The sequence below is a fragment of the Rhinoderma darwinii genome, chromosome 3, assembly GCF_050947455.1.
Source record: "Rhinoderma darwinii isolate aRhiDar2 chromosome 3, aRhiDar2.hap1, whole genome shotgun sequence".
Lineage (NCBI taxonomy): Eukaryota > Metazoa > Chordata > Amphibia > Anura > Rhinodermatidae > Rhinoderma > Rhinoderma darwinii.
The window spans coordinates 205,786,073-205,808,558 of NC_134689.1; the positions used below are offsets into that span (position 1 = coordinate 205,786,073).

The 22,486-nt window shown below is 44.4% G+C and overlaps 1 protein-coding gene and 1 long non-coding RNA gene across 4 annotated transcripts in view; one reads left to right on the top strand and one right to left on the bottom strand.

Annotated features, from left to right (window-relative positions):
• LOC142749358 (uncharacterized) overlaps window positions 1–22,486 on the top strand; it is a 114,421-nt gene that overhangs the window by 82,036 nt on the left and 9,899 nt on the right. The window contains exon 2 of the long non-coding RNA XR_012882407.1: window positions 20,171–20,261. This is a non-coding gene — a long non-coding RNA (uncharacterized LOC142749358). The remainder of the gene's footprint in view (window positions 1–20,170; window positions 20,262–22,486) is intronic.
• PIK3CG (phosphatidylinositol-4,5-bisphosphate 3-kinase catalytic subunit gamma) overlaps window positions 18,772–22,486 on the bottom strand; it is a 91,851-nt gene continuing 88,136 nt past the window's right edge. For 2 of the 3 annotated variants that reach the window (XM_075857276.1, XM_075857277.1), the window contains one exon: window positions 18,772–20,306. In XM_075857276.1, the coding sequence (XP_075713391.1) occupies window positions 20,025–20,306 (282 nt within the window). In that variant the 3' untranslated portion in view covers window positions 18,772–20,024. The remainder of the gene's footprint in view (window positions 20,307–22,486) is intronic. The other variant, XR_012882406.1, reaches the window with a different exon arrangement.

Genomic DNA, 22,486 nt, shown 5'->3' on the forward strand with positions numbered 1-22,486 from the left:
AATTTTTGAGAGTAGTGAGATCCCACCATAGTTTTGCCTGTTGCGCCAGGTGTTTCTCCAAGTTGTGGAATGAGGCTTCCAAATCCGGGTTTCTTTCAGAGGTGTTGCCACTGCTGCCAAAGACTTTTGCGGCCAGTTCAGATCTTGTTAACTGAGCCTCGTTTGACATATTGAGCGTAGTCTCAAGAATTTATATAATTATTGTATGGTATATTTCTTGTAACACATATACATTGGGTGTCTCTCCAAATGTGCGGGAATTAGTGAGAAGAAGTTATAAAAACAATGGGAAGATATATTTAGCCAGAGTATAGTATACAAAATTGTTTTGAGAATCTTAATTTGCATAGACGATTGAATTATATCCCTGTAGACATATTATCGTGACAGACTTGCATAAAACTTCTCCTGTTGCACAAGAAATCAAAGCAGGACGGTTGTACACATGTGTAGAGAGATAGGTTCTTTTAGTCCTGAATAGGGCATGTGTATATAACAAGGGTGAGCACGTAAGGCAAAGCCGAAAGCTCAGACAGAAGGTATATAGAGAAGAAGTCCTCCAGCTCACCTGACACTTGCTGTGTGTGTCGCGGTCATCGCACGGGCTCTCGTGTCGGCACACGATGGGTATAGACAGGCAGAGGCAAAAGGGTTGAGTCCAGCGCTGAAGAGGGTAAAACGGAAACTAGTTCCAAGTTTACTAAATAATCGATTAAAAGATCCAATAGGTTGGAGTCCTGGTGTGCAAAACGGGAGTAAATATCGATCCAGTCCTGAAGCCTACGCGTTTCAGACGTTAGGCACGTCCTTAATCATGGCTGTTGAAGTTTTGGATACTAGGGCCCCGGTTTTTATATGCATGAGTTCCGGTTTGTGCAGCTGGTTAGACTTAATTGCGTGTCAGCTTACGATGAATCATTGAAACGCAAGCCAAAGCGTCTCAAAGATTCTACATGCAGAATTGCTGAAAAGTAGAACGTAAATAAACTATACTTATGAAAGGATGAGGGGCAAAGCCTGGGGAAACAGAGAACGTATATTTCTAGCTGCAGGTTTTTAGTTGCAATCAGGAAGTGTTAGGACATCGCTTCTGTGAGTTACGTAACATTGACTTCTTTGTTTACATGCTAGATCTTGTGTGTGTAATTGGCTGGCCGGATCAGCCAATAGGAAGCAAGGAAACCTGACAGGCCTCCTGGAAACAGCTGGTGCTCCAAGTACGAAGTTATTCTGGTAAGTAAATATATCAGGCTATCTACAAAAATTCATTGTTAAATTATTTCGGTTGTTGCGAGGACTGTATATGAAAGGGGAAAGTTTAGATTAGTTTTTACTATGGAGCAACGTGGTATATTGATATATATAAAAAAGACGACAAGTAGTTATAACGGGCGGCGTCTTGTTGAAAACTTACGTTATAGTTTCTCAGGTTTATTTTGTGCGTGCAATTTATTTGGTTTGCGTTACTGTGGGCCGGCATAAACTAGTGTGAACTAGGAGTAAATGATATAGTGGGTCTATGCAGAAGGTGCTACTCTTGGATGTCCCAGGCTGAAAAACAATTATATATTGAACGGGTTGGGTATATATGATGTTTTAGTTTGTGTAAGATACAGGTAGTCTTGTAGTCAACTAATGAGGGAACTAAGAATATATTGCAGTTAATTAATTGGAAAAATAAGTTAATAGGGGAGGGCCCTTGGTATCTATGCGCTGGATCAAAGTATGGGTGTAGAGTGCAGGGAGTGTAGGGAAAAAGAAAACTTGGCAAAAAATTAAGAGAATAAGGTGAGCGTGAATGACTGGCTAAAAAAAGTCAAAATATTGTATCGATTGCATTACAAAAAGCACATGTTATGTATGCAAAAAATATTGATTGACTTTAGGAACAGACGGAGAGATATCATTGGCTTAAGACTGTTGCTCATAGAATTAGTTACTGTATAGATAATAGGATGTATCCTTTGGGATACAGACTAAAATATTAATACTGGAACATAAGTTCTTTCTTGAGGTTGAGTCCCTGTGGGAACCTCGTTTTTAGTCTGTATATCCAGAAAGCTTCTCGCAGATGAGTTTTATGTTTTAGGTCGCCTCCTCTTTTGGGGAGATGGATTTTTTCTATGGCAAAACATCGGAAAAATTTAACTGATCGATTATGATGATGGATAAAATGTTTAGAGGCACTAGAAATGTTTAAGATATTTGCATTTCTTATATAGCTGAGGTGTTCAAGAATCCTAATTTTAAATTTGCGGTTTGTGCAGCCTATATATTTTAGTTGGCATTCTATGCATTCGATGATGTAGAAGTGACCCCATTTTGGAAACTACACCCCTCAAGGAATTCATTTATGGGTAATGAATGGGTAATGTGACCATTTAGACTCCATAGTTTCTTCACAGAACTTATTTGAATTGGGCTGGGAATTAAAAAAAAATATATTTTTTCCAATAATATGTCATTTTAGCTCAAAAATTCTTATTTTCACAAGAAATAAAATACTCCATTTTGTTGCCCAATTTGTCCTGAGTGCGGCAATACCCCATTTGTGGTGATAAACTGCCGTTTGGGCCCATGGGAGGGCTCAGAAGGAAAGGAGCGCTGTGTGTTTGTTGGAGTACAGATTTTGCTGGATTGGTTTTCGGGTGCCATGTCGCATTTGCAGAGCCCCAGAGGTATCAAAGCAATAGAAACCCACCACAAATGACCCCATTTTGGAAACTACACCCCTCAAGGAATTCATTTATGGGTGTTGTGACCATTTTGACCCCATAGTTTTTTCACAGAACTTATTTGAATTGGGCTGGGAATGAAAACAAAATTATTTTTTTCAAATTATATGTAGTTTTGGCTGAAAATTTCTTATTTTCACAAAACACAAAATACCCCATTCTGTTGCGCAATTTGTTCTGAGTGCCGCAATACCCCATTTGTGGTGATAAACTGCCGTTTGGGCCCATGGGAGGGCTCAGAAGGAAAGGACCACCATTTGGCCTACTGGGGATTTTCTAGTGTGAAGTCATGTATGCAGAAGCCCCTGAGGTACCAGTACAGTTGAAACCCGCAAGAAGTGACCCCGTTTTAAAAACTACACCCTTAAGGCATTCATCTAGAGGTGTAGTGAGCATTTTGACCGGAGACCTACACCCCATAAACTGTAATGTGGGTTCTCCCGGGTATGGCAATACCCTACATGTGGCTGTTATCAGCTGCCTGGACACACAGCAGGGCCCAGAGGGGAAAGACGAGGGGGGATAAGCTGTGTGGAGTGCATCAGGGTAAGTAAAATTGGGGTAAATTATAAACCAAGGGATGTATGATAAATTTTAAAACACTTTCATACAGAGCTCTGGTTATTCGGGACACGTGTCACATTGATATATTGTGTCATCCATTATCGCCCTCTTATAGCAGACTTTGCACCTCTTTTGACTTTTTCCCTTCTTGCCAGTTTGGGGAACTTCTCATGGAAAGTGTTGCCCTGGTACGATGCGTGTGGGCTCGCTTCCAGAAGTACTGGGTGCCCCCCCTTCTTGGTCCCTAAAGATTAGGTTTTTGATAATCACCTCTTGAAATTCCAGGAAAGTTCCCGTCTGGCCTGCACATCGACGTAGCACGTACGCATTGTACAATGCCATCTGTATGATGTGCCCGGCCAGCTTCTTATACCACACCGCATGGCGCTGTAGGGCTTCAGGGCTTGATCTTACAAGTCCATCCCTCCCATGTACCTATTGTAGTCCAGGATGCAGTCTGGTTTGGGGGTGGCCTTTCCTTCATATATCCTAAACCTGTAGGTATACCCGGATGCACTCTCGCAGCTTATACATCTTCACGCCATACCTTGCCCTCTTACCCGGCAGGTACTGGCGGAATTGAACCCTCCCTTTAAAATGTACCAGGGACCCATCAATAGAAATACACTTCTCGGGGGTGTATGCTTGGGATAACCGGGCACTGGAACGGTCTAATAGGGGTCTCCGTTTATACAAACGGTCAAAACTGGGGTCACCTCGGGGTGGGCACGGCTCATTATCAGTATAATGTAAGAAGCGAAGTATTGCCTCATTTATTTATTTTTTTAGGTTCCAGTTCAGTTCTGAAGTTGCTTTGAGGGGCCCATATATTAGAAACCCCTATCAAATACCCCATTTTAGAAACTAGACCCCTCAAAGTATTCACAACAGCATTTAGAAAGTTTATGAACCCTTTAGGTGTTTCACAAAAATGTAGAGCAAAGTAGAGGTGAAATGTACATTTTTTTTTTGTCAGAAAATCCTCTTTATACCATTTTTTTTATAACACAAAAGGATTTATCAGAGAAACGCAACTCAATACTTATTGCCCAGATTCTGCAGTTTTGAGAAATATCCCACATGTGGCCCTAGTGCGGTAATGGACTGAAGCATCGGCCTCCGAAGCAAAGGAGCACCTAGTGGATTTTGAAGCCTCTTTTTTATTAGGCACCATGTCCGGTTTGAAGAGGTCTTGTGGTGCCAAAACATTGGGAACCCCCCAAAAGTGACCCCAATTTGGGTGCATGCGGCTTTTTGATCAGTTTTTATTCTATTTTTAGGTGGCGTGGTGACTAAAAAACAGCAATTGTACGATTGTTTTTTTTTCTTTTTTCTTTACAGCGTTCACCGTGCGCTATAAATGACATATTCACTTTATTCTGCGGGGCGATACGATTACGGCGATACCAGATGTTTATAGGTTTTTTTTATGTCTTATGGCGTTTGCACAATAAAATACATTTTGTAAACAATCATTCACTTTTTGTGTTACCTTATTCTAAGAGCCAAAACTTTTTTATTTTTCAATCAATAAAGCCGTGCGAGGACTTATTTTTTGCGTAACAAACTGTAGTTTCGATCAGTACCATTTTTCGGTACATGCGACTTTTTGATCTCTTTTTATTCCATTTTTTGGGAGGTGAAGTGACCAAAGAATTGTGATTGTGGTTCAGTTTATTATTATTTTATTTTACGGCGTTCACCGTGCGGGATAAATAATGAAATAATTTTGTAGTTCAGGCCGTCACGGACGCGGCGATACCAATTATGTATAGTTTATTTGTTTGTTTATATATTTTTATTAATAATAAAGGACTGACAAGGGAAAAGGGGGGATTTTTACTTTTAATACTTTTAAATCTTTTATTTTCTTATTTTTACACATCTTTTTTTAACTTTTTTTTAACTTTATTACTTTGTCCCACTAGGGGACATGAGGGCAGGAGGCCCTGATCGCTATTCTAATACACTGCACTACATGCGTAGTGCAGTGTATTAGAACTGTCAGCTACTCACTGACAGCAAGCCTAGTGGGTCCTGACGTTGTCAGGACCCACTAGGCTTCCGTCTATGGCATAGCCGGACGCCATTGTTTGGTGTCCGGTTGCCATAGTCACCATCGCCGGCCGCTATCGCGTAGCAGGCCGGCGATGGCAGCTTAACCCCTAAAAAGCCGCGATCTCTATAGAACGCGGCTTTTATGGGGTTAATCAGCGGGGATACAGCGATCGGTCCCCGCTGTAGGAGCTGTGACAGCTGCTGAACAAGACAGCAGCGTCACAGCTCCTGTATGTGTCGGGAGGACGGCCGAAACGGCCGTTACTCCCGAGACGTACTATTACGGCATGGAGCGCGAACGATACAGCTGCCATTACGTAATAGTACGTCAAGGAGCGGGAAGGGGTTAAGGTCTGAAGTGGCTCTGAGGGGCCTATATTATCAGAAACCCCCATAAATTGCCTCATTTTAAAAACTTCATTCCTCACTGTATTCAAAACAGAATTTAGAACGTTTCTTAACCATTTAAGCGTTTCGCAGGAATTAAAGCAATGTGGAGGTAAAATTTACAAAATTATTATTATTTTTTTGCCAAAATTTAATTTTAATCCATATTATTTGTGACGCAATCCCACATGTGGCCCTAGTGTGCTAATGGACTAAAATACAGGCCTCAGAAGCAAAGGAACACCTAGTGGATTTTGGGCCTCCTTTTTATTAAAATAAATTTTAGGCACCATGTCAGGTTTGAAGAGGTTTTGTTGTGTCAAAATAGTTGAAACACTGCCAAAGAGACACCATTTGGCAAACTACACCCCTCAAGGAATTCATCAAGGGGTATAATGAGCATTTTGAACCCACAGGTTTTTTGCTGAATTTAGTGAAATTAGGCCGTGAAAATGGAAATCTAAATTGCTTCCAATAAAACATATAGAAATTTTAGGTATAAAGAAGAAAAAGCACACCAATATTTGAAAAGCAATTACTTCCAATTATGGCAACACCCCATATGTGGTAATAAACTGCTGTTTGGACAAACGGCAGAGCTCAGAAGGGAAAGGAGCGCCATTTGGTTTTGGAGTTCAAATCTGCTGGATTGGTTTTTGGGTGCGATGTAGCATTTGCAAAGCCCCTGAGGGACCAAAACAAAACGTTTTGACCCTACAGATTTTTTACAGAATTTATTTGAATTAGGCTGTGAACTTTTTTTTTCTAATAAAATCTAGTTTTAGCTTTGATTTATTCATTTTCACAATAGATAAAGGACAAAAAGCAAACCCAACATTTGTAAAGCAAACTCTTCTGAGAAGAGCAATACCCCATATGTGATAATAAACGGCTGTGTGGATACACGGCAGGGCTTAGAAAGGCAGGAGCAGCATTTGACTTTTAGAGCTCAAGTTTTGCAGGAATGGCTTGCGGCCCCATGTCGCATTTGCAAAGCCCGAGGAACCAAAGCAGTGGAAACCCCCCAAAAGTGCCCCATTTGAGAAACTACACCCCTCAAGGAATTTATCCAGCGGGATAGTGAGCATTTTGACCCCACAGTTTTTTAGCTGAATTTATTGGTATTAGGCAGTCAAAATTAAACATTTTTTCCACTAAAATTTGTAATATTTTAATTTTCACAAGGAATAAAGGAGAAAAAGCACCTCAACACTTGTAAATTAATTTCTCCCGAGTATGGCAATACTCCATATCTGGTCATAAACTGCTGTTTGGACACACCGCAGGGCTCAAAATGGCAGAAGCCCTACTTGGCATGCAGATTTTGCTTGATTGGTTTTTGGGCGCCATGTCGCATTTGCAGAGCCTCTGATGTACCAGTACAGTAGAAACCCCTGAGAAGTGACTCCATTTTGGAAACTACACCCCCTCAGGGCATTCATCTAGGGGTGTAGTGAGCATTTTGACCCCACAGGTGTTTCAAAGATTTTATTAGAATTAGGCAGTGAAAATGAAAAAACACCACACAATTTGTTACTAAATTTCTGCCGAGTACGGCGATACCCCATTTTATTTTTTTTGAATCAAACAAGTTTTTATTGATAATACAACATCTGTTATACAGCCTGTACATTTTTTACAGTACTTTACAGAAAACAAATAAAAAATAACATAACCTCACTTAAGTAGTGCAAAATTTCTTCAAGTGTTTTATGGCATGTATACAACATCTTTGTTTACACCGTAACCTATTTCTCCCCCCAACTGAACTACCCCCCTCCCTTGCAGTACCCCCTCTCTTTCCTGATTTTTTCACCACTCCTCCTCCGTGTCTCCTCCATAGTAAACCGATATTCCACCAGACCTTAAACATGTATGTGTGTCAGCCCCTCTCCAAATCTCATCTAGTGATCCGCATTGCCATAGGCGTGCACCCATTTACCCCATTGTTTCTCGTATTTCTGAATTGTCCCTCTTTTCAGATATATCCGATGTTCCAGTGATACCGTGTGGTTAACATATCCAACCAGTTCAGCTACCTCCGGGGGATCCGCCTGCAGCCAATATTTTGCGATTAGTTTCCTAGCATGATACAAAATCTTTTTAATAGACAGTAGCTCCACTCCATCCCCTCCTTCCTCCCCAATGCAACCCAGTAAGAATATTTTAGGTTCTATTGGGAAATCTCTCCCATATACGTTAGACACCATACTTTTAACTTCCTTCCAATATCCTTCTAGCAGCGGGCAGCTCCAAAACATATGTTTTATGTCCGCCCCATCAAACATGCACCTGGGACATTCCTTAGTTGATCTAATGCGCATTTGCCATAGCACCTTAGGCGTCCTATACACCCTGTGTAATAGAAAAATTTGTGACCTCCTGTGCGTTACACTAATAGAGAGTTTTTTAGATGATCCCAGTATCTCCTCCCAGTCGTCATCCCCTATAGGCCCTACATCCTCTTCCCATTTACGTCTGAGCTCCACCAACGGGTCTCCCAGAAAACTAGAGAGTAGCGTATTATATAGCACCGAGATAATCCCTTTAGTTTCTTTTGCCCCTAGTACCTGCTCCATCCCTCCCATGGTGGAACAGCTCAAATCCACCAGTCTCTCTTGAGCCTGCGCCGCATGCCTTAATTGAAGATATTGGTAGAACAGCCGATGTGGGAGTCCAAACTCCTCCTGTATTCGAGCAAAGGGCTTAAAAACACCTCCTTCATACAGCTGGTATACATATCTAATCCCTGCTTGTTCCCAGTCTTGAAATCCTTCCAGCATATTAAATTCCCATAGGTATGGATTGTCCCATAAAGGCATATAATTGGAGCATCCTGTAACCCCCAATAATTTCTTACTTTCCCACCAAACTTTATGTATTAATAGTAAAGTCGGCTTCCCTCTTGCCTCCCTCTTTAATTTATGGGATTCCATGGCCTCTAATACATCCGTTCTCTGACCCAAATAATACACCAGTTTCCCACTAGAATCCCACTCCTCCCTATTCTTCCAGACCTTAAGGTGTTGTAATTGGGCCGCTAGATAATATATCCATGCATTCGGAATAGCTAACCCTCCCTGTTCTACTGGTAGTTGTAGCTTGTCCAGTTTTATCCTGGGGATCCCCCTTTTCCACACCAAGTCCCTAAACAAGTTATGGATTCTCCTGAACCAGTATTTAGGCAACCAAACTGGGGCATTGTGCACCACATAAAGAATCTGGGGCATCAGAATCATTTTGATGAGATTTGCTCGACCCAATGCTGACAGTGGTAGCCCGAGCCATATTTTAGTCTTATCCGTGAGTTTGCTCAACAATGGTATCACATTTAGTTCAATAAAGTCCTGCACCCTCGCCGATATCATGATTCCCAGGTACTTAAATTTCTGTACACACGGTACCTCAATTCCTCCAATCACCAACGGCGTATCTACTGGCTGGAGTGGCAACAACACCGACTTATTCCAATTAATTTTTAGTCCTGAGAATCTACCAAAGCGCTCCAATACATTCATTATCGCTGGCAGTGAGTAATTTATTTCCCCCAAGAACATCAAGATATCGTCCGCATATAATGCTATGCGCTCCTCCAGCTCCCCACAACAAAACCCTTCTATCCCTGGATGCTGTCTTACCCTATTGGCTAGGGGTTCAATTGCCAACGCAAATAGAAGTGGCGAAAGTGGGCATCCCTGTCGCGTCCCCCTCTCCAGTCTGAAGGAATCTGACATCCTTCCATTTGCTCTTATCCTAGCTACCGGCTCCTTATACAATAATTGTACCCATTTTATAAATTTCTTTCCAAAGCCCATCCGTTCCAAGACAGTCCACAGATACCCCCATTCCACACTATCAAACGCCTTGGCGGCATCTAAAGACAGCACTGCTCTACACCGAGCATCCGGAGCGTCTGTCTGCAAATTCAGGAAAAGTCTACGTAGATTAACTGCTGTAGAGCGCGATGGCATGAATCCCGACTGATCCATCCCCACAATTTTAGTCACTACTCGCGACAGCCTATTAGCAAGTACTTTCGCTAAAATTTTAATGTCCATGGTTAATAGAGATATCGGTCTGTATGAGTCAGGTTGTTTCCGATCTTTCCCTTCCTTGGGGATTATGACTATAACGGCTTCGTACATTGTCTGCGGTAAACGCCCCCTGGTGAAACTATCCTGGAACACCTCCAATAACTCCGGCAGAACCGTCTCCCCATATGTTTTATACAATTCAGTTGGTATACCATCTATCCCTGGAGCCTTTTCGTTTGCCATAGAACTTAACGCTTCCTGTATTTCCTCTAGCGTAATTGGCTCCTCCAATCCCTCTCTCTCCTCCTCCCCCAGGATAACCCATGTCATTTCTGCCAGATATTCTGTCAGAAGATCCTGCGGATAGTCCACCTTAGTACGATACAGTTCCATGTAGAATGATGTTAACACCTCTAATATATCCCCTGTTTCTCCAACCAGAGTCCCGTGCACTGTCTGCAACTGATGAATGAACGCACTTTCCCGCATCGGCCGTGCCATATTTGCTAACAGTCTGCCCGCCATTTCACCCTCCTCATAGTATTTTTGTTGTAAAAATAATCTTTTATTAGCCGCTTGCTCCAGCTGATGTTCCCTAAGCAATTTCTGAGCAACCTTCCATTGGGCTAGTGTTTCCGCAGTGTTATTAGTAACGTGCCTCTCCTCTGTTACTGTGACCCTGTCTGTCAAATGTTGACCCATTTGTCGCGACTTAGTTTTAATGAGCGAGATCTCCCGTATATACACTCCCCTTATAATCGCCTTCATAGCATCCCATAAAATATCCGTAGGAACCGTACCTTTATTAAACTCAAAGTATTCTCGCAGACTCATATTTATTATCTCCTCTCCCACTAACCGTATCCAGAACGGATTCAACCTCCAGTGCATTCTCAACCCCCCCATCTCTGAGCTTGTTCGGAGCTTAAGTAACATTGGGGAGTGATCAGACAATGCTCGTGGTAAGTATTCCACCCCTTCCACACATTCCATCCCCATTCCATTCTTAAACATTAGGTCTATTCGTGATAATGATCCATATGTAGATGATACACACGAATATTGCGTAGCAGAGGGCCATTTTGCCCGCCAAATATCTGTAAACCCAGCCTCCATCATGTACTTTCCGAATCTCGTCAGGCCAGTATCCCCCACCCCTCCCCCTTTTGGAAATTTATCCCACCCTTTGTTCATTATGTTGTTGAAATCTCCCATCAATATAGTCGGTATCATAGGCCACCCAGCCAGTTTCTCCAGCACCTCTCTCATCGGACCCACAGAGTACGGGGGAGGCACATATAACACCACAATTATACATTCCCAGTTAAACAATTTACAGTGCACCCCAACATATCTACCTGCCCTATCAGGGGCGTAACTAGGAAAGACTGGGCCCCATAGCAAACTTTTGACTGGGCCCCCCCCCCCTCTGCTGGGTATCACACAACCCCCCCCTTGTAGATAGTGCCTCCCTATAGATTCCACCACACAGCGCCCCCCTATAGATAGCACCATACACAGCCCCCTGTAGATAACGCCATACAGACCCCCTCTGTAGATAACGCCATACAGCCCCCTCTGTAGATTACGCCATACAGCCCCCCCCCCAAAAAAAAAGCGGCCTATAGTTTGTCCTACAAAAGACATGCATCCCCTATCCACAGGATAGGGGATACATGTGTGATCGCTGGCAGCGATAAGGAGACCGAAAGTTCCCCGAAGTTCTCCATGACTAACCTCAGACTTCTGGCGTCTGCGCAGTTCAATAAAAATGAAAGGAGCGCTGGTCACGCATGCGCACAAGCACGACCGGTGCGCAAGTCATTTCCATGGAGCTGCAGACAGACTACGGAAGTCCGAGGTTTGCCATGGAGAACTTAGGGGGGACTTTCGGTCCCCCGTTCTCCTCATCGCTGGGCGTCCCAGCGATCCCACATGTATCCCTATCCTGTGGTTAGGGGATGCATGTCTTTTGTAGGAACAACCCCTTCAGTGGCGTCTCGCTGTAGCAGCCATAGCGGCTGCTAGCGGAGCCTGCGGCCATGGGAGGGGCCGTGCCGGCGGGTGGCACGGGCCCCCTCATGCTGCAGGCCCCGTAGAAGTCGCTACGGCTGCTATAGCGGTAGTTACGCCACTGCGCATAGGTTTGTACGGCGTAAAACTACAGCTCCCAGCATGGCCGAAACAATGATAAGGATATGCTGGGAGATGCGGTTTCACAAAAAAAAATCATACCACCATCATCTCGCTGCAGATCATACAGTGACTACAATACTGATTAGAGGCAGAATAAACATTTACATTAAGTGACTCACCGGTGACGTCTCAGATTCTAGTTCTTTTCTTCTCACTCCGGTTCAGACATCTATGATGGATTTCTCCCGGCCATGACCCATTTCTGCAGTTTTCCGTTTAGATGTCTTCAGCTTCTCACTTTTAAAACATTTCTGCACCTGTAAACAAAGTTAAAATTCTCAACACCTCTAAATATAACTGTCACACACACACACACACACACACACACACCGTGCCCCCTGTAGATAGTGCCCCCTGTAGATAGTGACCTACATAGAAGCCCCTGTAGATAGTGCCCACATATGGACTCCAGAGCTGCAAGGCAATAGTGCTAACCACTGAGCCACCGTGCTGCCCTACATATAGCTTCCCCTATAGTTAGTGCTCCACGTATAGCCCACCTCTGTAGATATTGTCCCACATATAGCCCACCCCTGTAGACTGCGCACTACATATAGCCACCCTGTTGCTAGTGCCCCACAGGTAACCCACCCCTGTATATAGTGTCCCACACATAGCCCACCCCTATAGAAAGTACCCTAAAAAATAGCTCCCCTATAGATAGTGCTCTACATATAGCCCACCCCTGTATAGTGTCTCACATATACTGCCCCACATATAGACCCCCCTGTAGATAGTGGCCCACATCCCCACATACAGACCTCCCCTGTAGCTAGTGCCCCACATATAGACCCCCCCCTGTATATAGTGGCCCACATATAGACCCCCCTGTATATAGTGGCCCCCACCCCCACATATAGACCCCCCTGTAGCTACTGCCCCACATATAGACCCCCCTATATATAATAGCCCACATAAAGACGACCCCCCCTGTAGATAGACCCCCCCCCCACTATAGATAATGCCATTCACATTTTTATGAGGAAAAAAATATATAAAGTTGACATACTCACATTCTCCGGTTCCCACGCTGTTCACTGGCGATGCAGACATGCTCTCTTCTGAGCATGTCTGCAGGAGCTGAACGAGCGTCCTCCAATGACGCTGATTGGCGGGGCAGAATGACTTGCCCCGCCAATCTGCACCTTCCAAGCATGGAAGCGGCGCGATGATGTCATCGCGCCGCTAGCCAATCAGTGTCATTGTAAGGCACTGGATGGTCAGGCACGGAACATGCCCGGCCATTCAGTGCTAATACATGTATTTGGCTGCCGCTAGCACCGGGGCCCCCTCCGGTGCTAGCGACACCTACAGGCATGAGAGTGCCTGTGTAAGGCTCGTTGGCGCGGGCCCCACAGTAGCGGTGCTACCCCTGTAGCAGCCATAACGGCTGCTAGCGGCGCCACCGGGCATTTGGGAGGGCGTGTCGGCTGGCGGCACGGGCCCCCTCAAGCCCCGGGCCCCGTAGCAGCCGCTACTGCTGCTACCGCGGTAGTTACGCCACTGTGCCCTATCTTTAAAGGAATCTATACAGCTAAAAGGCACATCCCTATGAACCAGGAGGCTAACCCCCCTTGAGTATGTAGAGTGAAAGGAATGAAAACTATGTCGGATCCAAACCCTATGCGCTTGTTGCACCGTGTCAGTTAGTAAGATGAGTTTCCTGCAAACCCATCACTCCAGCAGACTGTCCTTTCAGGTATTCGAAGATAGCTCGCCTTTTTGTTACCTCTCCCATACCTCTCACATTCCAGGACAGAAGATTTACCCTACCCCCCATCTGAATCTTTTTTGCATTTGACAGTGGCTATTTCCATTACTCCCAGTGACAATCAGAGCGTACTGCGTTTCAAACTCCCTTTCCCTCCCAAACATCCCCCCTCCCACCACCCCCTCCCACTCAACTTTCCATAAACATACCCTCCTCAGAGGGCCCGGGCTGGTGAAGAAAACTTCACCACTATGACCATACAGCTTCCCTTTCACACTAGCGGCGTTACAAATAGGCTGTTATTCGGCAAGATACGCCATGCCTGACGACCAGCACATTATCCCTCCACGTATTACACATAGTACTGACACCCCATGTACTATTCACAGCACTGACCCCTATTCATCACATTTATTTATTTTATTTATTTATTTTTATTACATTATTACACAGTTCTGACACTTTCATTCATACATATTTATTTTTTACCATCCATTCACACCCTAGCACTACACTGACACACATTTATCACACACCTTTGAGCACTTAGTCCGCCACTCCCCTCAAGACTAGTGGGAGGGGCTATCACTATTTAATGCACACACCTTCTGCAGCATTCTTTGACCCGTCTGCGTCCTGATGGGAACGGGTTTTCACCCACCCACCTACCTAGTGAGTATGGCCTTTTTTTTGTGGTTTTGATATTTATGTCCCATTTTTTCTGTTTGTGTTTTTAAATTAGGAACGAAAAGTTCTGGTTAGGGACTCGCAAGGCACTGGGGACCCTTGACGTTGGGTTGCGAGCTTTGCGTATTTTGGCCAAAATAACAACTAATACCCCATGTTTCATGGATATTTCTTACTACGTATACTACACTTTTTTTCAGGACGCAGCCGGGTCTTATATGCTGGGAGGGCATGATGTGCTGGCGTTTGGTTTGGAATGCAGAGCAGCCCGCTTTAGCTAACACTAGCGGCGTTACAAATAGGCTGTTATTCGGCAAGATACGCCATGCCTGACGACCAGCACATTATCCCTCCACGTATTACACATAGTACTGACACCCCATGTACTATTCACAGCACTGACCCCTATTCATCACATTTATTTTATTTATTTATTTTTATTACATTATTACACAGTTCTGACACTTTCATTCATACATATTTATTTTTTACCATCCATTCACACCCTAGCACTACACTGACACACATTTATCACACACCTTTGAGCACTTAGTCCGCCACTCCCCTCAAGACTAGTGGGAGGGGCTATCACTATTTAATGCACACACCTTCTGCAGCATTCTTTGACCCGTCTGCGTCCTGATGGGAACGGGTTTTCACCCACCCACCTACCTAGTGAGTATGGCCTTTTTTTTGTGGTTTTGATATTTATGTCCCATTTTTTCTGTTTGTGTTTTTAAATTAGGAACGAAAAGTTCTGGTTAGGGACTCGCAAGGCACTGGGGACCCTTGACGTTGGGTTGCGAGCTTTGCGTATTTTGGCCAAAATAACAACTAATACCCCATGTTTCATGGATATTTCTTACTACGTATACTACACTTTTTTTCAGGACGCAGCCGGGTCTTATATGCTGGGAGGGCATGATGTGCTGGCGTTTGGTTTGGAATGCAGAGCAGCCCGCTTTAGCTAACACTAGCGGCGTTACAAATAGGCTGTTATTCGGCAAGATACGCCATGCCTGACGACCAGCACATTATCCCTCCACGTATTACACATAGTACTGACACCCCATGTACTATTCACAGCACTGACCCCTATTCATCACATTTATTTTATTTATTTATTTTTATTACATTATTACACAGTTCTGACACTTTCATTCATACATATTTATTTTTTACCATCCATTCACACCCTAGCACTACACTGACACACATTTATCACACACCTTTGAGCACTTAGTCCGCCACTCCCCTCAAGACTAGTGGGAGGGGCTATCACTATTTAATGCACACACCTTCTGCAGCATTCTTTGACCCGTCTGCGTCCTGATGGGAACGGGTTTTCACCCACCCACCTACCTAGTGAGTATGGCCTTTTTTTTGTGGTTTTGATATTTATGTCCCATTTTTTCTGTTTGTGTTTTTAAATTAGGAACGAAAAGTTCTGGTTAGGGACTCGCAAGGCACTGGGGACCCTTGACGTTGGGTTGCGAGCTTTGCGTATTTTGGCCAAAATAACAACTAATACCCCATGTTTCATGGATATTTCTTACTACGTATACTACACTTTTTTTCAGGACGCAGCCGGGTCTTATATGCTGGGAGGGCATGATGTGCTGGCGTTTGGTTTGGAATGCAGAGCAGCCCGCTTTAGCTAACACTAGCGGCGTTACAAATAGGCTGTTATTCGGCAAGATACGCCATGCCTGACGACCAGCACATTATCCCTCCACGTATTACACATAGTACTGACACCCCATGTACTATTCACAGCACTGACCCCTATTCATCACATTTATTTTATTTATTTATTTTTATTACATTATTACACAGTTCTGACACTTTCATTCATACATATTTATTTTTTACCATCCATTCACACCCTAGCACTACACTGACACACATTTATCACACACCTTTGAGCACTTAGTCCGCCACTCCCCTCAAGACTAGTGGGAGGGGCTATCACTATTTAATGCACACACCTTCTGCAGCATTCTTTGACCCGTCTGCGTCCTGATGGGAACGGGTTTTCACCCACCCACCTACCTAGTGAGTATGGCCTTTTTTTTTTGTGGTTTTTCCCTTTCACATTGTAGAAATCCATCTGTTTCCACAATTTAACCTCCAAAACCAAGAACCTCCCGCCACCTTCTCCTCAATAAACAAGTAGCATTTTTATGACTCCTATATTCAATTCTGCCTTTAAACTGACAGCATCTTTCCTCTCCTCCCGCCAACAATGGGATATAGACATCATCTTAACAAAAATCAACATATAAATGCAGAAAATAATGCCTTATATTCTTGCGCAAGTCATCTTCCTTCCACCATAGCAGAGTCCCGACTTAATCCATCCATTTGTTGATCACGCCGCCGCTTCCTCCGGATCATGTCGTAGGCGAGCCTCGTGACTATCCAGCCACCGTAACGCATCCTTCGGATTTTCAAAGAACTGTACGGATCCTAATGCCGCCACTCGGAGCTTAGCCGGATACAACATGGAGTACTGAACTCGTAGATTCCTCAGTCGTCGTTTAATGTCCAGGAATTGCATCCTCCGTTTCTGTATCTCCGCAGAGAAATCCGGGTAGAACGACACTTTCACCCCGTTCACTCTTATATCTTGCCTTTCTCGGGCCTGCCGAAGAATCAGATCTCTGTCCTTATAATGAAGCAATTTCACTAGCACCGGTCTCGGTGGCCTCCCAGGTGGGCCCGGTCGTGTGGGCACTCTATGGGCTCTTTCCACCGCAAACAATGGGGTTAGCGATTCCTTGCCAAAAACCTCCAATAGCCATTTTTCGAAGAAGGCATCTGGATTGGACCCCTCAACTTTTTCAGGGATGCCCACCATCCTGACATTGTTTCGACGCAAGCGGTTCTCCAGGTCATCGGTTTTTGCTAAAAGATACGTAACATCCACCGCCACAGCATTCACGTCTCTTCTCATGGGCAGTATACTGTCTTCTAATTCGCTGACCCGACCCTCCACTGCTGTCGTGCGTTCCGACACTTTTTGAAGATCATGCCGTATTATGGAGAAATCTTCCTTAATTCCCCCCACCTGGCAGGTAAGTTTAGCTAGCGTGCTATTGCTCAGGCTTACCGCCGAAAAAACATCTGCCAGCGTTGGGCCCGGTTTGTCCAGGGTCTGTACATCTCGATCCAATCCTCCTCCTGAGTCATCTGCAACAGTCTCCCCATTCTCTTCCTCCTCTGCCTCCATTTGCGCTCGCAGCGGTTCAAATCTGGATCCGGAACGGCCAGCCTGCTCCTTCCCTCCATCCGCCATCCTCTCCCTCTTATCACTTTTCACAGGGGTTTTTCTGGCAAAGCGTTCCAGCCGCGATGCCGCCGCCCCTCTCACATCCCTGCTCACTGCATAGGAGCACATGTCAGCGCCATCTTGCGCCCCCAGCTCACCGTCCTCTGCCGTCTTGGATCTCCTGGACCGGGTCATCACAGCCTCCGATGCGTCCAGAATTACGTCTCCCTGATCACCACAGTTTCCCCTCTTCTCAGGTATGTCTCCGGTAGGAGAAGTGAGTCTTAGGATGATTCTGCAGGATATCGGCAGCGGGAGCTCCGGTTTATGCCTCCACTCACATGCGCTGCTAAGCCACGCCCCCGCGATACCCCATTTTTAGCTCTAAACTGCTGTTTGGGCACATGGCAGAGCTCAAAAAGGAAGAAGCGCCATTTGGCTTTTAGAGCGCAGCTTTTTCTGGATTAGTGTTCAGGCACCATGTCGCATTTGCAGAGCTCCTGTATTACTTTTGTATTGCAGTATATTATGCTGGTCATTGAAAAACTGACAGCCATTCTATTAGGCCTTGCCTCTGGCAAAGCCTAAAATACATACACTGATAACAGTACCGGGGTACTGATGGTTTTAATGGCAGTCAGGGGCCTAACAAAGTCCCTTAGCTGCCATGGAAAACATCGGCACCCAGCAATCTCGTCGCAGGGGTGCAGATGGGGTGAGAGGGGGATCCCCTTCCCTCTGAAAACACTTATATGCCGTGGATGCTATTGACCATGGAATCTAAGGGCCGGGATCAAAGATAACTCTGATGCTGGCCGTTAGAGCAGGAGTCTTTAGACACGAGTGTCCCATGCCAGGTTAATGACACAGTGCCATTAAAAGGCAGCTCTGTGGCATAGGTACCTTTAACTGCTTCCCGACATTTGTCGTAATTATACGTCATGGAAAGCTAATGCTTCCCGCAATTTGTCGTATATTTACGAAAAATGGATGGCACGGGCTCAGAACCTTTACGTTTTCTGTTGAATTGTGCTAAAAGCAGATATATAGGTTAAATTTAACTGAACAACTTTTAAAGACAGAAATCATTTTACCGGTATCCATTTAGCACATATAGACTTTATTACAACATGGAAAAAATAAATTTGATAAGTTTGCAAATGTTGACACCAATACTTGTACAAATAGATTGTTTTGCACTAAGCAGTTTACTCAAAATACATTCCCATAGTATTTTAAATACTGTTAAATGTAATTTTATCATAATCCAGTGTTATTTCTTCCAAAAGGATTTATAAGGCAACTGAACTTATGCTAGAATTCAATAACCATACTTTCATAATTATGACTTGTGATCTGTAACATGTAAATGATCTTTTCCCCAAAAAATAGTTTTCAATAATAACCCAGATGTCAGAGTGTTTTGTGTATGGTTTGTACTGATTTTTATTTTCCCTAGAATGGTCAGTATCTTTAGGCTATGTTCACACAGAATTTTTTGCAGGCGGAATTTCTGTCTCAAAATTCAGTTTGAAAGTTTGAGGCAGATTTTCCTCTCCCTGCGCGCCGATTTTCGCGCCGTTTTTTGCCCGCAGCCATTGAGCGCCGCAGGCATAAAACGCCGCAAAATACGCTTTCTCTGCCTCCCATTGAAGTCAAAGGGAGGTCAGAGGCGTATACGCCCGAAGATAGGGCATGTCGCTTTTTTTTCCCGCGAGGCGGTTTTACCGCTTGCGGGAAAAAGACGCCTCCGCCTCCCATTGAAATCAATGGGAGGCATTTTCGGGCCGTTTTTGACGAGTTTTTTGGCGCGGTTTCCGCGTCGAAAAATTAGTCAAAAAAATCTGTGTGAACATAGCCAAAAAAGGGGTTTATTTGAAAGTGTTTCTTTTATGTTAGATGTCAGAATTCCAACAAAATATTTAGAGTCGTTAAGAAATAGACTTACATATAAAGCATTTACAGATCGGCACCAATAATGAAATGGTTAGGTCCCATGCACATGACCGTAAAAATTGTCCGTAATTGCAGACCGTAATACGGTACGCAATTTCGGACTCATTCAGTTCTATTGGCCGCGGACACCTTTCCGTATCGCTACGGATGGGTGTCATTGCTGTAGAAATGTTCTGAAAATTATGGAACATGTGCATTCTTTTGAATTTTACGGGCCGTGCTCTCATACTCGTGCTCGAAAATGTGGGCGGTAGTCGGTGGCCGGACAGTGCCCGCAATCACAGGCACGGCCGTGTGCATGGGGCCTTTTTGTGTGTTAATGCTCCTTTAGTTAAGGAATGGTACATAATTATACCAATACTTCCCGGTTATTGGTGGGTCCTTTTTTGAAGAATATTCTATACTGTACCATGCCTCCAGCAGATTTAAGCTGAATGCTTCTCAACCCCTTGTTTAATGCCTAGAACAAGATGAAGGAACCAGTTGAACTGCACAGTCCAGCCTTTATCTCTGCAAACCTCAATTTGGTCAAGGAAATGTTTTTTAGCATTGTCTTCATTTTTCCCAACAGTCAATGACTCTCGGATATACTCAATGTCCTCTTTACTTGTTAACTGAGGCATTCCTGTCATGAGCATCATGGAGAACAGGATGATCATAAGGTTTGTATGATGTCGCAGAGCCAAATAAGCTTTCACACATACATCCTAAAAATAAAAAGGTATACATTCAGTTAACATAACAATTCAAGAAACAGCCTCGTATTTGGTTAAAGGAGTTCCCCACATATATGTAAATACAGAAATAAAGCTTAAAGGGTTATTCCCATCTCAGACATTTAGGGCATATCCATAGGATATGCCCTAAATGTCTGATAGATGCAGGTCCCAGATCTGGGACTCGAACCTATACCCAGAACCAGGGTCACCTAACCCTGTCTCACCCAATAAGGCGGTCACTAGATTCCAGACAGGGACTATGTGGAGAGGTGTCCACGCATGTGTGTGTCTCTCTCCATTATGTTCTATGGAAGTTACAGAATTGCAGAAACAGCCAAGCAGTGCTTGCTCGGCTGTTTCCATAACTCCCAAAGAACATAATGGAGAGAGCTGTGTGCATACCCTGGCTATGAACACCGCTAATATAAGCCTAACCAGCAGAGTCAAGGGACAGAGGCAGCTCTACTGTGCTTGCATGGCCACCCATGTCAGTACCTCTGGTGGCCATATCCTATGGCACTTAAATTAAACACCAGAGGACCATGTGAAACAATGTAGAAGAATATCTATTGAACTATGCATTTTTTTAAAAAACCTTTCTATTGGCCTACCCTCATAAGTTTTAATAGGGAGTTTAAGTAGATAGACTGTTTGTGTTGGGAATACCCCTAGTCCTAGTTTCTACAATAATGGTACTGATGTTAACGTTCATCTCATATAAAAATTGGGGATTTCCTGATCGTCCTTGACAGCACAACACATATGGGTTTTAGTCCCCTAGGTACAATCAAGCAGAGACAGGTTAATTAGCAATAAGCATTAAGCAATTAAACAATTAAACAATTAAGGACTTCCCCTATCAGTATGTATCGGCAACCGTGCCCCAGAGTACTTTTTCTCTCTCTCTCTTAGGTCAGTACGGATACAGTACCCTATCCTTTTAACAGAGGAAAGGATTATTCCTGGCTGCATACAGGGCTGCGCCTCTGTCCCTCAGCCGCAAGGGTGTACCAAGATGGCGACCAACGTCTTGGTACACGGCAACGGGGCACCTTACCTTATCCTGGTAACGGTAGCAGGTCTAGGTCTGAAGTGGATTCCGGACCGACCGCCCGCGCTGTCCCGGTACCCGGAAGTGCTGCTCGGTGTTACAGAGGCATGGATGGGGGCGTAAGTGATGTCATCGTTGGCCACGCCCCCCGGATGTGATGCGCTGACGCAGCGGGCTCATAATGCTGGCATCTCATTCAAACATGGCATGCTCTGCCTCCGGACAGCCCTCTGCTTGCTAGGGTTAGTAAGGCTGTTTACATTGATGGGTCCTAATGTGTCTTGATGCTGATGGCTATGCACATTTTCCTACCATGCGTTTCTTTCTGCCTCTTCTCTAGATGTCTGCCAGAAGAGAAGGTAGGAAAAGGACACACAAATCCAGGCACAGGCTTTGCAGGGAATGCCTCCAGCGTCTGCCTGATGACATTATGTCAGATCTGTGTATCTCATGCTCCACCCCAGTCGCCTCCCCTCCCAGGGAGGATTCTAGGGGATTCATGCAATGGTTCAAACAACAGTTGTCATTGGTTTTTGAGAGTGTAAAATCATCACACCATGCTAAAAGGGCAAGACGCTCTTCCTCTCCACCTCCTCAATACCAGGAGGATTCCTCCTCAGCAAGAGGTTCAGATTCAGAGGTGGTCTCTGACTCCCCAGATTCTGACGACCCTGAAGACTGTTATATCCTAAGTAAGGATAAGTTCCATGATCTCCTCAGAGTGGTGAAGGATATATTGGAGACGGGGAAAGAGGTTGAGCATAAGCCTAAAAAGGACATACTGTTTTATTTTCCCATTACTAAGGGGAAAAATTTTCCCAGCCATCCTGTCCTAACGGAATGGATGAAACGGGATTGGGATAAGCCTGAGAGGAAGTCAGAACTGGGTTCTCGGTTCAAAAACCTCTACAGACTGGATAAAACTGGCTCCAAAGATTGGGAGAATATACCAAAACTGGACTTGCCAATGGTTAAATTGGCAAAGAAAGCCGTTGAATCAGCTCTGCTTTAAGACCCCATGGATTGCAAGGCGGATTCCCTTCTGAAGAAGGTGTATACTTCAGCAGTGGGCTCGTGCAAAGCCTTCTTGTCTTCAGTACCGGTGGCTAGAGCACTC